General features: G+C 38.4%; 1 protein-coding gene across 11 annotated transcripts in view; it reads left to right on the forward strand.

The window, feature by feature from the left end:
• The window catches only part of LDB2 (LIM domain binding 2), a 363,923-nt gene that overhangs the window by 310,787 nt on the left and 37,017 nt on the right, over positions 1-16,119 (forward strand). For all 11 annotated transcript variants that reach the window (XM_058837474.1, XM_058837477.1, XM_058837476.1 and 8 more), the window contains 3 exons: positions 1,146-1,318; positions 6,074-6,196; positions 7,642-7,725. In XM_058837474.1, the coding sequence (XP_058693457.1) occupies positions 1,146-1,318; positions 6,074-6,196; positions 7,642-7,725 (380 nt within the window). The remainder of the gene's footprint in view (positions 1-1,145; positions 1,319-6,073; positions 6,197-7,641; positions 7,726-16,119) is intronic.

The following is a 16,119-nucleotide window of genomic DNA, read 5'->3' on the forward strand; positions in this document are numbered from 1 at the left end:
ACTAATCTTGCCTGTGGATGGTGACTTTTCTACCTCATTCTTCCAAGAGACCATTTAGATTGCTTGGTTTTTCCCTGTAAAATGGAGGAAATGTTTATGTATCCACCACTCAAAATTACTGTGGATTGATTAATCACATTGCAGAGCAATGAGTCATTTGGTGTGGAAGAATTCATCCATTATAAACTGAAATGTTCTCTTATACCAGGCTTGTGGTTACATTCAAATTTATCTGTAAAGAAGGAGATGGAAAGCATCAGTTGCATGTGAGATAATTGCCTTTGATGTCTGTGCTGCTGCTAGTTTGTGCAGCTGAAGCACACCCAGAAGCTGAACTCTCACTACTACATTTTTGGAATTAGACCTCATGAAACTTACCTGACACCACTACTGAAGTGGGAGATGTGACTTCAGTGAGAGTTTTGCCCAACTAAATAATTCAGAATTGGGTACCTTCAGTCCACAGTTTGGGGTTTAAGTGGTGCATATAAGGGAGACTTTCTAGCCTATGACATAAACGCCTGTCTAAAGAGAGACCTGTGGGTGGTCATATACTGTATTACATTCTCAGGTCCATCCCCAGTACTCTGATTTCTCAGTAGTAGCCCTCCTATTGAATCAAGAGTGCGTGTGCATGTGTGTGTATGTATGGGTGGGTATATATAAATATACACATGCCCACGTGCAAGGAAAACATATACGTGTACACAACCCCCTTATATAAAAGTGCTTTGCTTTTTGGGGTGTAGAAGTATAATTCTGTCAATATTCACCACTTGTATTTATACACTTATGGGTAATATTCAGCTTTCAGTAGTAATTGACATCATGTGGGTTTTTGTGTAATAATTACTTTGGGACAAAAAACCTTGCAGATGGTTTCAAGAGTGACTTTAACTTGCCATCAATGTAAAAAGATTAAATATGACGAGCCCACTCCCTGTGAATGGAGTCAGCCATATTCATTGATTTCAGTGGGCACAGGCACAACGTTGTCTCTACAAAAGGGAGAGAACATGTATTATATTCATTAAATGAAAGTTTGATTTCATTGCACTTAAAATTATTCATGTGCTGTTAGAAAATGGTTTGAGATTTTATAACCTAGAGCATTTGCTGAATTCTGCTTTGTATTTTCCTCACAGCAATTGGAAGAACCCTCATTCCTCGTTATTTTAGCACTGTCTTTGAAGGAGGTGTAACAGACCTGTATTACATTCTCAAGCACTCAAAAGAGTCATACCACAACTCATCCATCACAGTGGACTGTGATCAATGCACCATGGTCACTCAGCATGGAAAACCCATGTTTACCAAGGTAACAAGAAAGACTCAATAAAGCATGTTGCTGGTTTTTGGGTTTATTTTTTCAGTGTGTATAACAGTGAAAAATATTGGCTGTTGAATTTTTCTGGTAGACTGAGATTATTACTAATACTGAAAACCCTTGAAGCCATTTAATTACTGTTTCCTATATTCATTATGTGACTGGAAGATTCTGTGGGTATCTCCTGTAATTCTCCCAGAAAGATTGCAAGAGAAGCACATAATGCCAGGTTGCCAGAACTATCAGTTTTATGTGAATTAAATTCAGCCTGCCCTCCTTTTCCCCGGGTTTGATTTTAAAGCAGCAATGGGATTTTGCATTGCTGGTACCTACCATTTGGGATGGTATGCATTACATTTGATACTTACCTATAAAAGTACTATAAATCTATAGGAAAACACTGATTTAATACAGTAGGATGCCAGTCCAAAAGGTAATGAAGTAAATGGAAAGAGTCAATTGATTGAAACACACTCTGGATCAAACAGTTAGTGAATACTCAATATTTGTAATTGATAGTGAATTTGGTTCATACATAAGGCACATGTAGTCCTGTAATTAAAATGGGGCTCAGAGGAAAAAAGAAGCCGCTGGTGTGTGGTGCACTGGGGAGCCAGGACATGTGAGCACACTCCAGCCCCTGTTGCTTACACAGACACAGAGAGAGGAGAGACCAGATATTCCTATTAGCACCTCTTTGCTGCTCTTAAGAAGCTGTGAGTCCTGGCCATGTGCAGGAGATGTGCCAAAGTTACACAGTAGCTGCTTCATTGCTAAGCTGCCTAAAGCGATTTCAGTGTCATTTCCCTTTGTGTTAGCTTTAACGCAATACAAATAAAAGGGGGTTGGTTTGGGGTTTTTAACCAGTAAATACAGAACACTTTTCTCAATTCAGTTAGATTATTTTACTTATCATGGCAGCACATGACAGGGTTGTTATTTTGGAAGGGAGGTTAGGATCCAGCAAGTCAGAGATGTATGAACAGTATGGGATGGGCTGGATGTTCATCTCGGGTGAGGGTCCACGGCTGCCTCCTGTGGCACTGCCCTGTTGTGTGCGTGGGTCTCTGTCTGCTGCAGCCCTGGCAGTGCACAGCTGGTCTCAGCCTTGACATTCCTCTAGCAGATTCCAATATAAACCTCTGTGTCCTGCTAGAAAAGTTCAGGTGGGGATGAGATTTGGATTCTAGGAGAAAAATTAGGGGGGTTTAATGCCTGCATGTTTAACATGTGACTTGTTAGTAAAAGCAAATCTGAAATAAAATGAAGTAGTTGGTGGAAGAGGGGAGAAGAAATAATACTCTCTCAGAAATAAGTTAGAGCTGAATGTTGTCTCAGCTGTGCTTATTTAACTTCGAGCAGAGACACCAAGGGCACAGATCTTGTACCCAAAGATAAAGTCTGACTCTCACAGCATTGGTGATAGAACAAAGCAGAGCTCCCATAATAAGCACCACTGCAATGGGCTGTGTAGCTCCTTGGATCATACCTGCATTTGACCCAGTGCAACTGTCATGAGGGAGTGTTACTGCAAAAATACAAACTGTTTCAATTTCACAAGAAAATTCTAAGCTGCAAATTCACTAGCTTCTAATATAACAGACTGAAATACTTTTCATTATATATTGAATCAAGAATCCACAGAATAAAGTATCAATCAAATGTATTTCTATTCATTTCAACATTTTGCTAGTTAGAGCAACTCACTGCATATAGCAGTATTGGATGAATATATAAAATGGCATTTCCAATTTTTTTGTAACAAATATGGCCAGATCATGCCAAGCAGTAGGAATATGAATAGTCCAGCTTGTGTTTAGACCTATGATGTCACACACTTTAAAATTGTTTTATCAAGATATTAATAAATAGTATAAAGAATTTATAATAGTTCAATGACATAGATAAAATGTTGTCAAATACTGATGCTAAGACCACTATGTTTCAGCACCTGGGAGATGCTCCACTTTTTTCTTCAGGTAGATGAAAGTTTTAGGAGTCCTCCTAAGTCTCTGTTTTCACTGTTTACTCCAACTCTGGCACTCCCACTTTATATGTAGTCAAATTGTTTTTCTACAGTTATCAATGACTATGTTTCCCAGTGGAATGGCAGAGGTGGGCATTGCCTTCACCTCTAAAGCAGTGAGTGCTCCATGTGCTCACTACTCACTTCCTTCTCCCAAGAGTGTGGCCATCAGCTGGATTTTATTGGTGAAGCCCTCAAAACTCAGTGATTTTAATCCCTACTAATAATATCAGGCATTTCCCAGATTTGTATAAGCTTTAGGTTTCTTTTAAAGCAACAACTCGTGTTTGAGAAATGGTAGTTAATATAGGGGGAGCACTTGTAAAGAGGCCAAGTGTTAGGAGAATGAGATTGTGAGCAAGAAAGCACAGGGCCAAAGTTGGTTTTCATAGGCACAAGCAGTTGAAATTCCTACAATTAATAAGTGCAGTGAAGGGGTTAAAAAGCTATTGGTTAGTTTGAGAAATGTTCTTTTTTAGTTTTTTCCTGGCCTAGTCTAGAGCAACCACGTGATACCCTGAATGCCTGCCAGCCTCTTTCTTGTTGATCCTCCGGAGACCATCTGTGCTGGGGGCATTGATTAGAGTGTGTCTGCTGGGATTACATCTTTTCTGTTGCCATGCCAACTAATCAGCTGATTTTGGTTACCACAGAAACAAAATGTCAGAGCTCACAGTACGGTAACATGAATTCAGCACAACAGAAAATGTTTTCTTAATTGGAGACCCTTTTGATTTTTTGGATTCTATGTAAAAGGCAGCTTTCAGGAAAAAAAAAAATAGCCCTTTTAAATTAAAAACTGTGCCAATTTTATTGATTAAAAGCAATGTGTAAAATTCTACTTTACATAAGGAAATTAAATTCTTTTATAAGATGTATATTTTTTACCACTGTAATATGAAGAATGTGTTTAACTTTTTCTATTAAAATTTGTTAATGCCAGTGCCTAAAATCTGCTAAGAGCTTTCGTGGTGTGAGCTTAAGGAAAGAAACATATGAGAAGCCACAGGTATTATTACAAAAGAATTGTTTTAAACCTGAAATATTTTCACATTAACTGATCAGTAACCAGGATCTTTGGCCTCAACACATTAACATTAATACAACATATTTTTCTTCTGTGAATCCTTATGTGTATGCATGTGTACTGTGTAATTTCTCATCATTGTGCAGGTGATGTGAAAATCAAAGGTGAAATGTCAGGCACATTAAATATCTGAAGGCATCACTAAGGTGTGTTGAAAAGGGCAGCTGTGAACCTGTTGCAGGATTCTCCTTCACAAGTCTACAGGAATTTGTCTATATAGTATGCATGTTAAAATTACCTATGTGTTTTTCCTGAAACAATAAGGAGGAAAAACTGTAAGGACATTAAGTGAACTGTTAACCAGAAAAGCCTCACATTGACCAAGTGAGAGCTGAGTAAGTCTGAGTTGGAGCTTTTAAAAAGGCTCAACAGACTCAGGTGAATCTTGGATGGTTATTTTTCAATCAAATACTAGCTGTATTAAAATTAAGGTTGCAAAACCCCTTTATTTTGAAAGTCATTACACCCTGTTTCCACAATATGTCTGTTGTGGAAACTTGCATTTGCAAGTTCACTAGGAACAGGGATTGTAAGTCTAAATATGCAATTTTTAAAAAAATCAATAAAGAGGGGCAGTTAATTTTCAAATCAGACTTAATTTTCAGTATTCCACAGTATCCTCAGTCAAGATACCATGCTGGGCTTGTATTCTTCACCTTAAAGAAGACCACAACCATGTACCTTTTCCACATAAAATTGTGGAGAGTTGTTTAAAAGTCCCCAGGAATTTATTTTTTCTTTATAGGCAGTACCCACTTGCTGCATTTATTCCTCCTATATTTTCTGTCCTTTCTTAGACAAGGTGCCTTGCAAAGCTGTGTGAGCCACTTTCTGTGGAAGTAGCTCCATTGTCCTGGCTCTCCACTGCTCCCCTCACTCTCAAACCTGTGAGCAATGCAGCTTATAGACCCCATGGCAGGCACCTATCTGGCTTTCCTTGGAAGGGGAGATTAATAAAACTAGATAAGAGGGAAAATATAAAACATCAAAAAAACCTACACAAAGAAAAACCCAAAAAACAAAACAAGAAACCCAAAACCACAACAAACTAAAAAAAAAAACAACAAAAAACCAACAACAACAAAAAAACAGCAGTAGAAAATACAAAAAAAAAATATTATGTAAAGAGCTATGAAAATGATGAAGAAAACCCCAGGTTTGGCCACAGGTATTCAGGGTACTGCCTACTCCAACTGGACATCAGAGAAAGGTTTATATGCCAAGCTATACAAGCCTGAAATAGGTTGGGAATGACTGGTTCAGCAACTTGCCATCAAGTGCGCTCAGTTGCGCCACAGTCACCTCCACTGTGAGGTTCAGTCATTAATTAGCAGTTGCAAACTGTGAGGAAAAGAGAATTGATGCAATAAATAAGATTTAGCACACAATATTCTATGTTTGTAAAGTGCTATAAAATCTATAGCATTATAAGTTACTGTCTCTGAGGTAAGGCCTATGAAGTAATTTTCCCACATTCATTTTTTTCTCCCCAAGAGGATTAAAAACAATTAATCTAGCAGAGATGAACAATAGAATACTGCTCTGATATTTTTGAATGTTGTTTAATCGATGATACAATACCAATAAAAACAAAATTCCTGGGAATTCATTTCATGCATTTTATGTATTCTAGGTATGCACAGAAGGACGTCTTATCTTGGAGTTTACTTTTGATGATCTTATGAGAATAAAAACATGGCACTTTACTATTAGACAATACAGAGAATTAGTCCCACGCAGCATTCTAGCCATGCATGTAAGTAATCCTTTCTTCATTTGACCTAATGCAAAGAGATGAGATTAGGTTTATGAAGAACTCCAGCAAATTTCACACCCAAGGCAATTAACTATAAATATTTTGGTTTGCCTGCATATACGTCTATTCACAAGTTCTTTCATCACTCCCTTGTTTCTCAGCACTCTATTATTGCCACTGTTGCTATGTTTTCATTCTATTTTAACACATAATTTTCTTTTTAGTCCCACTTGGTGTTCTGTATGATTTGGGTCCAAAATCTCTTCTTATCAACCTGAACTACACCAAAGTCTGTGAATTTTCATCGTTGTAGGTATCAATGATAAGTTTTAAATGAAGCAAACTGGTGTTATCCTTGCACAGACAGAAGATAAGAAATTGCCATATATTTACTTAGAAACCTTCAGAATTTTAATCCAGACCTTTTTCTTCCACATAACAAGACTTTCTTCTGTTACTGAATGAAAACACACACATTAAAACATTTAATTTCTTCACCATAGACCTATTCCTACTAGTAGCACCCCAATATACAAAATCAATTGCAGGCCTATGGTTTTATAAAGGCTAGGAACACAGGCACAAAGATGTTCCTGTATTTTGACATCAAGTCACTTAGATATCCACAGATAAAGATATATTCATAGTGAGGAGTTTTATATAACTTAAGCTGAACCTTTTTTCAAAATGCTATTACAAGCCTGAAGAAAGCACCTTTGAAAACCCACCCCACCATTTCTGTCCCAGGATTATCGTCTTTCTTAGGGAACTGATCAACTGAACTCTTCAACAGGATCCCATTAAGGGACAATGAGGATGGCCATGTATTTAGGGGGCTGCTAAATTCAAAGTGGAAGCAGATTAGACAGCAACCATCAGGTATTAATTTTAGTAATGAGATTGATCTCATTTTAAAGAGGAGGCTGGTCTCACAGGTAAAGCTCCTGGCTAGGGTCAGGGGAGGACTATACTTGCATTTTTCCCCATTTAATTCTGGGAAAATAACTCAGATCAGAAGGGGTTCTCCAGACTCTGCTTAATGTCACATATTTGATGAGGTCTTTATGCTGCAGTTTCTTACCCACAAAAAGAAAATGATATGTTTTTTATAACTGCCTTTTTCTGTCTAGTCTCCTGGGACTCACAGCCAACAAATAGAAGGCTCTAAGTGTACTGCAATCCCTCAGGAAGCTCACTTGCATGATCAGACCTCTTAGGTCTATCTTTTGAATGGATGGCAGTCTTTAGTCTGCTCCAATTTCATAATGCTTTACATTTTCCTATGCATATGGAACTCTAGCTTATTACGTAAATTTAGCATCAGTGTGTAACTTTTCCGTAACAGTGGCACTGCTTTTCAGGGAACCCTCTCTACATTCATAAGCACATCTTAAAAATACCCCAATGAAAACACAGTGAAAATTCTTTTTTCCTTTGTTGTTTAGGCACAAGACCCTCAGGTGCTGGAGCAGCTGTCCAAAAACATCACTCGAATGGGTCTGACAAACTTCACCCTCAACTACCTCAGGGTAAGCATACCATGGCTGATGATGATTGTGAGTATTTTTTAAAAGGTACTGTTGGCTTTGAGTCAAAGTAATGAGAGCAGAGCCTGTGTTGATCAGGTAAGAAATTGACCTAACCCTTAATGAGGGTGGAGGAAAAACAAAGACACTGTAGTAGAGATGTAGCTGATAACAATGGGCTATTAAAAAGGCTAAGAATTTTGTAATTCAGTCCAAGCCTTGTGTGGGTAGCTCCTCTTTTCGACAGGTTTTCTTCTCAGTTTTGAGTAATGCCTTTATTTTATTGTAGGCGAGAAATTCCCAGTATTTTTTCCTCTCTGTTTCACTGTGCCTGAGAAAATGGCAGCTAATTCTTTTTTGAAGCTGCCTGTCTTCTCCAGCTTTTAAACATTGCCACCTCTCCCAGGCAGAGGCAGGGCTGTGGGAAAGCTCAGCTCCAGCCCTGTTTGCAGCAGTCCCTCAAAGCAGCCCTCACTTCACATGCCTCTGGGAGCCTGAGCTTCCTCCTTAGCCTTGCACCACATCGAGTGAGGTTTTTTATGATTAAATAATGCATTTGTTCCCATTGCTTTTTGACCCTTAAAGTGCATTCAAAGTTTAGATGTTTATTTTTATTTTTGAAAGTATTCCCTGGTGTGGGCTTACAATACATACACAGAAATACAGATTTGTAGAGTTCATATTTCAAGCTGAAAATTCAGATTTTTCCTATTTCTAGATGTGCCATCAGTGGATAAAATGAGGGAAATTGCTCAATAATACACCAAGCTCACTTGGCCAGGACTGTCTGGTTTTATTCTTTTTAATTTTATGAGTAATTATTCAAGGTACTTTTTTAAGATAACACAAACACTAGAAAATGCAGTTATTTTCAGCCTAATGTAGAGCTGTACCTAAGTGTGTAATTTAGCTGTACTTCAATCAGTTCTGTGAACCTTGTAATACTTTCCCTATGGGTGGGTGGAGTCCTGTTCCTCAAGTGTTGTGGACTCCAAGGAGATTGTGCAGAACTGAGATATATGGCAAGATCTTTCTTACTCTATCCATACAGTTTATAGATAAGTCTGTAGTTGTACTTATTGTCCCAATAGCATAAACCATTGCTGATTGTTGCTTATGTGGTGTTAATGTAAAAATTACTGTTCAAATTACAGCCTGAGTTGTGCAGGGCAGGTCTGGTCTATTGTAACTGAAAGAAGAATGTGGCATAAAACCTCAGAGGAATAATACATTGCATTAGGATTTTTCCATGTGTAAATGTAAGATTAACATGTCTGTGTAATGCACATTGTATTCTCATGGTTAGTTTAGCTTGTGATTTAGTACAGAGAGCATCTCTTGTGCTCTGGCAACCCTACAGCCGCAGCATTATTGTTTTGTGGAGGGGCATCCTAGAGCATGTCCTAGAGAAAATCCTACTGGGGATTCCTCCTCAGTCATGGCAAGTTTTGCATTACATGTCATGCATTACATGCTTGTGGCAAAGTGGGCAGAACGTGGCTGACTTAGGTAGGGGATTTCTGTGGTTTCTTTGCAAACTGTCCAGTGGCACCAGGCACTGACCACTCGGTGTTTCATCCCGGTGACAGAACACGGTGTCTCACACTTGTGCTGGCCCTCAGCAGCCATGGGGCTCTGCAGCCCCTGTGAGGTTCCGGGGGCCAGGCAGAATTGGCAGCACCACCTCTGTCACTGACCCCTTCTGTGTCCTCTGTGGTACAGCCTGGGATTGCTCAGGGTGACAATGCAAATGGCAAAGGTAGGGCTCCGGTTCGGAGGCAGCTGGCATCAGGCACCCATGCTGCTCCCTCTGTCAGCACCAAAAAAAAAAAAAAGCAAGAAAAGAAGAGGGAGAGGGAGGCAAAAAAAACTCAGAAAAAGAAAACTGGGATCAAGATAAGCACTAGGGAGATGAGCAGTGAAGTGGAAGGGGATAAAAAGATAAAGTCTTACTTTTTTTCTTCTTCCAGACTAGTTTTGTTAGCTTAACAGACGACATTAGGTCTCTGGGTGCAAAGCTTCCTCTGGCTCCTGCTGTGGTGATTCCAAGAGGAAATCTTTTTTTTTCTCAAGCCAATCTTTACATGTCTCTTTTTCTTGTGGTGAGGGATTGATCATTCTGCTCTTTTTTCATATGTTCAGCTCATCGTGGCAGCGTGTATTACATGGTGTATTTCCATTTTGATTTGCTTCTTTTCCAGTTACTTTCCTCAGTTAATTTCAACATGAAAATCTTTTCTGAGCTCATGCACTAAAAATCATGTAATAAAATAATGTGGTAAATGTACATAGTTTTAAGGTGTTCTGTTTTGTCAGTTTTTAAGTCAGCATTTTATGATATTTTATTCAGTCTTCCCAGTGTTTAGTAATTAGCACTGTTGCATGATTTTGAATAAGGATCAGAAACTAAGCATAAAAATTATTTTCTTTTTTTTCTGCTGCACACAGCAAAGGCTTGTGATACTCATAAGCAAAAACTTCACTGATGGGCGGAATTAATCATTTTTATTCTCCAGTGTGCACACAGCAGCAAGCTGTGCTGCAGTTTCTTCAAAGGCAGAATTTAAACCTAGATTTCAGATGGTTGTGATATAAAGGCATAGCCTGTGTTTTTTGGGCTCTAGACATCACAGAATGCTAAATCATTGCTAGTTGGGATAATTGCAGTTGCTGGCATGTAAACCTCCATTCCTGAGTGCCACATGCTTGTAGAGCCACAGCTTTGGATGTGTGCCCTGGTTTGTCTTCATTCACTCAAGTAAAGCTGTCCAGCATAGAAGAACATTGATTCTGTAAATCGTATTTAATACAAATTTAAAAGATATCTTCTTGGAACCTGGAAATTAAGTGGTTTGTCCTATGTCAATTGCCAAATGGTCTTTCTCTCTGTTTTCTCTGGCTCTGTATAAAACCATAGGCTTCCTTTTTTTCTAGTTACAAGTTTGTTTTGTACCAGCATAATTGATTACCTCATCAATGGGGTCAGCGTACTTTGCTGTAGCTGCTGACTAGGAGTTGAATAGGCTGTCTCAGACATAATGAGCAAAACCTTGTAGGTTTTAAATTAATATCAAGCTTTTTAAAATGTAATTTCTTATCAAGTCATCAAGTAGTAGATATTACAAACTATCAGATAATAAGGCCAAGACCTAGTCTCAGTCAGTATGAGTCTAGGAACAAACAGGAATCCTGTAAGAATTTGAAGGTGAAGATAACATTGAGAAGAACAGTTTCCACCAAACTACAATAATTTAGTCCCCATGTTACCTTACTTTTTTCTAATTTTTTTAGTTGCTGAGCTATTTTATCTATATTTTCAATGCATAATGGATTTGAATGTACTCTAAAAACAATAGCTCTGTACTAGCAGCACTATGCAAAATTTGGAGCTCTGTTATTTCTTGTTGCCATCTATGAAATGATTCATTCTCTTAAAATTTCTGACATTATTAAACAGTCATCCCCTACTGTCAATTAGGAAGGATTACTTGGCCTGAGCCTTGAAAGATAGCTGTATCTTGCCCAGCTGGTTTTCAAAATTTGTCTCCACTTTCTTGTGCTGCCTGGGCTGGAGTGATTTCTAAGAGCTCTTCCCCAGATGTATCTGTTGCATCCTCCCCACACTGTGGTCTGCTCTGGTAGCCAGTTTATTGATGTTAATGGAGCTAAATCTGCACATGCCCCTTGCAAAGTTAGAGTTAGTGTGGCAGAGCGCTCACGTTCTGCGTCAGGAGAGGTATCTAGGCAGGGGAATGCACACTCCCATTTCCCCTTACATCCTGTATGACTCTATTAACCAGGGCTTGCTTATCTGAGCTACAAATTATCCAATTTGTTTGTTCTCTATATAAGACAATAACGAGGTGTTACTATTGCTACACAGAGGACAATATTTTCTAAGTCCTGACTTTCGCTAATTTAGTTCCTCGCTAGACACTTTTGGATTTCTTCTGCTGGGAGGATAATGTGAATTATTTAATGTGACACAATTTTCTAAAGCCACTGTAATCAAAAGCCATTTGTATGTATACCCATTGTGGACACAAAATTTTCTTTTCCACATGCAAAACAGACACATGTACAACACTTGAATGTGAAGAGAAATTTGATTTTCGAAATATTTCAAAGCATGGGAAAGATTTGAAGATTTTGAAGCTGTTTTTCTCCTAATCCATAACAGTTTGTGGCAGCTATCTGGCCAATATTTTACAGCTGTTGGTGTGTCTTCAGTGAAGAAGGAGAAAGTTTACATGCATACATGTTAAGGATGCAAAGTCAGGTGCTTGGGGGAAAAGAAATGCTATATTTATAGTCACACATGCAAGATGAACTCATTTCCCTTTGTGAGTTGTGTCATCACCATGGAATGACATCATCAGGTAGTGCATGGGCTGACCAGCCCTCACTCAGTAGCTCCAGTGCTACTCATTTTCTTGTAGGGTGTTTCCCAGTATCATTCTGCTGCCCAAGGAAGTGGTGGAGTCACAATTCCTGGAGGTATTTAAAAGACCTGTGGAGGTGGCACGCAGGGACATGGTTTAGTGGTGGCCTTGCAGTGCTGGGTTAGTGGTTGGACTCCATAGTCTTAGAAGTGCTTCCCAACCTAAACGACTCTTTGATTTCATCTCTGCTGCCAACCTTAATGGCTGCACAGCTTCCACCAGCTAAGGAGGCATTATCCTTCCAGTGCACACCTGTGACATTAGGGCACATGGAGCTGGGGCAGTCCCCACATGCTCTGGGGCAGTCTGAGGGGAAGTCCTGTCTGAGAAGACAAGGGCCTGATTTTGCAGAGCACCTGGGATTTCATTTTTCCCCATATACTAACAAAACTGTTGCTGCTGGATACAGCCTGTTGTCTAAGGCTGGCTATGTATTTGAAAAAGTAGATGGCGTTTCTGGAAACACACACTAGTGAAAATTCTTTTTCCATGACTATCACAGTGAAGCTTGGGAATGAGGGTAGTTTGTTAAAGCAGCACTGGACTACTCTAAAGCCTATCCTTTCTTGTTCTGCAGTCCCCTGCTTCTGCCATGGTTCCATCTCTTCAGTAGCTACCAGTGAAAGCCTACACAAAGGAACTTCATTAGCTTTGTGCTGTGTACTGAATGGGGGGTGCTAGGGAAACAGAGGATGTGTTAGATGCTGTGTTCTACTGCATGTGAATGACAAGTTCTGTTAAGGGTTCTCAAGCACTCAAAGGAGGGGGTTTAGATAATTTAATAATTTTGGTGACTTTCATATGAAAGCTGCCAAAATTTTAAGGAACCCTCTGTGTTGTACATGGTGAAAGCAGACACAATATTTTGTAGGCTTAATTCCTGTAAATAACGGAATTTTTCAATCTAAACCAATCTATCTTGGGGCAGCTCTTCACAGGAAAATGCAGCCAAAACCAGAGGATTCTCACAGAAGGAGTCAGATTACTGTAGCTGGTTATCCATAATCTAACTGTGCCAACTATAATTAGCTGATTCTGCCAAGGTTTTCTGGTAATGTAATTTCTTAGCATTTATTTTAGTAATGATCACAGTGGTTTCTGTTCCTCTCTTTTATGCATCTAACACTTTTGGGATGGTGTTATATGTTACTTTCAGAATAATAAATGAGAAAAAAATGTATTTGCAAAAGCTCATACAGTCAAATGTTAGCTTTTCATTTTTTTAATAAAGACAGAACATCACAGAATCCTTATATCAGAAGTTAATTCATCATAAGCATAAAATATCAGAGAGAACAGGGATGGGAGTGTTGCAGAAGATGTGGCAGGTAGAGAATTAAGCACCAATTTAAGAATTTTCTAAATCAAAAATGGAATCTGAAGCAATCACCGGATAGGACATGGATTGAAAAGATAATATTCATATAGTTAGAAATAATACTGGTGTGCTTTTCATCCCTTGATTTCTCAGTATTTTGCTAAAACAAATGGGAAAATTGGGGCACATGAGAAATGAAAAAAGATGGCGCAAACCCAATAGCATTTAATAAAATCAGATGGCAATTTTAAACCAGACTGAAGAGTACAGTGAGCTGCTGCAGTAGTGTCCTCTTCTGTTCCTAATGACTCAGAAACAGATTTTAGTGTCTGTCAATAACAGAAATTTCAGAAGTCAGTGAAAAGTGGGCAATGGGAACAAAAAAACAAGAGACAGTAGACATCAGAGTACAAATTGGGATTTCAGCAGAAATGGCAGATTCTACCAGTATTCTGGAGATGGTAATGGCCAGTTTTCACACAAGGAGCACTGCCAGGCTCATGGGTATTAGTTAAGGAGAAAGATGTGTGTGTATGAACACAAACCAGTTAGTGTGTTCACTGGACATACAGATCATGACCTTTGAAATAAAATTAAGGTCTGGACTAATGAGAATGGAAAGATAATAATCAGTGATGTGAGTCCTTGAAGCATCCATGAGTAAGAAATCAGAATGAAGTAGGGTTGGAGCAGTTTAAAATTAAAAATGTCAGAAGGGTAAAAGGGAGAAAAAGAAAGACAAAGACAAAGCACTAGTCATATAAAAACAAGGTACAAGATTTGAACTAATAATGTTATTTCAGAAAAGAAAAAAGATGAAGAAAAAAATTCCAAGAACACCGCCACAGGCTCTCTTTCAAGAAGACAAATTTGGACTAGTATGCAGTACAGTCATAAATAATAATAACTATTAATTAAGTTTAGGAATGAGACCGGCAGAGGTACAATTTGTATGAAGACCTGAAAATGCCCAAACCAGCTTCTTGTTCAAAGCAATGAAAACAGCAAAAATTTTAATTAGTTGTTTAATATTGAATATCCATCGGAATTTGGTCTGAATTGTTATGCAGGGAGGAGTGAGTGCTCCAAAGCAGTCAAGAAATAGGCTTTAATGCAAAGCTGGTGGTTCAAACTTTTGTTCTTGGAAGGAGTTGTTTTAGAACTTAAAAAATTTATTGTGGAAAGCTTATGGGAACCCTAAGGTCTGCTATTCATCTGGAAAGGGAATCCTGTAGCCTACCCACTCATATTTTTAATCTTCATAAAGATAACTTCATGAGTCTGTCTATTGTGCTATCACAAGCAACTAGTTCATATAACCTTGTAAAGTAATTTTCTATACCTAGTTAACATTATTGGTTAGCCTGCTTATCCCCTTCCCTTTCCCTGCCACAGCATTATGTTTACCCATAGTTGCTGGAGAGATCTTCTTTGAAGCATCTCAAACTATAATTTGTTTATTCAATTGAAGGTTTTCCTTGGGCTATTGAGTTTGATCCTACTTCTAGTATGTTTCTGAAAAGCCTTTACCTTTCTTGTGTGATGCCCTGATCCTTGTGTTTATGGAGGATCTTGTGTTTATGTTTATTTACCTATCCACTTTGTCACTTTATTCTGTCTGTGTACTTCCATTTTTTAATCTCTCAATTTTAATCTCTCTCTGTAATCTCTCCATTTTATATTCACAACAGAACCCCTAAGTACCAAAATCTGACTCTAAGCAGTAAAATAGTTTAGAGACTATTAGTCTGGGTTAGAGACTGCCACATGGAAAGCTAAATTTGTCTTGCACTCACCTCCCTTGTATTGGTGCAAGTACTGTTGGAGCCAGATCAGGTGACTGATCTGATGAATGAACAAATCTAATCCTTTTCACCTAAATTATTACCATCCTTAATAGCTCCCCAAGTGCTACTTGTGCTGGGCAAAGAACAGAGCAGCAGTATGGATTCATGTCAGCTGGCTTCTGTCGGAGCTGGTCCTCATTTCTAAATTTGCCAACACTGATAGAAGGAGACAAGAAAGAGCTGGGGAATCCTACAGATTAAGTAGGATTCCATAAAGTCCCTTTTTTTCTTCTGGATCTGGAACACTATACTGATTGTGTCTGACCTATTATTTCACATTGTTTTAAATGTGTTCATTTCATTAGAGTGACTGCTGACTTTCAGCTGTAGATTTTAGAGGAGACACTTGCTCAGAACAGATTACCATAATTTACAAAATTTGAATTGAAAAAAATAAGCATAAAGAGAAAAGGTTAATTTTTTTGCACTACTTCTGAGTGCAAAAGAAAATTCTATCTATATACACATATGTATCTATATAAATAGAACACCCATTTCTGTAGGTATCTTGTGAACTGTATTATTCACTAACTTTGCAATTAATTGTCACTATTCTCCTATTGGAAAACTTCAGTAAAATTTTTCCTTGCTGTATGCACACATGTATGAATATTAGTATCCATCATGAATGTGTAGATCTGTGCATTCATTTTGATTTCTAAGCATACCTTTTGTTGATATTAAAGGGAATGTCAACAGGTGTATCAAGTTCATAAATGGAAGCCCATGATTCTGTTTACCCTGCTTCAGGTAGACCCATGGGATGTAATGTGGAGAATTTATTGGCAGC

This window comes from Poecile atricapillus, chromosome 4, assembly GCF_030490865.1.
Source record: "Poecile atricapillus isolate bPoeAtr1 chromosome 4, bPoeAtr1.hap1, whole genome shotgun sequence".
Taxonomy (NCBI): Eukaryota; Metazoa; Chordata; class Aves; order Passeriformes; family Paridae; genus Poecile; species Poecile atricapillus.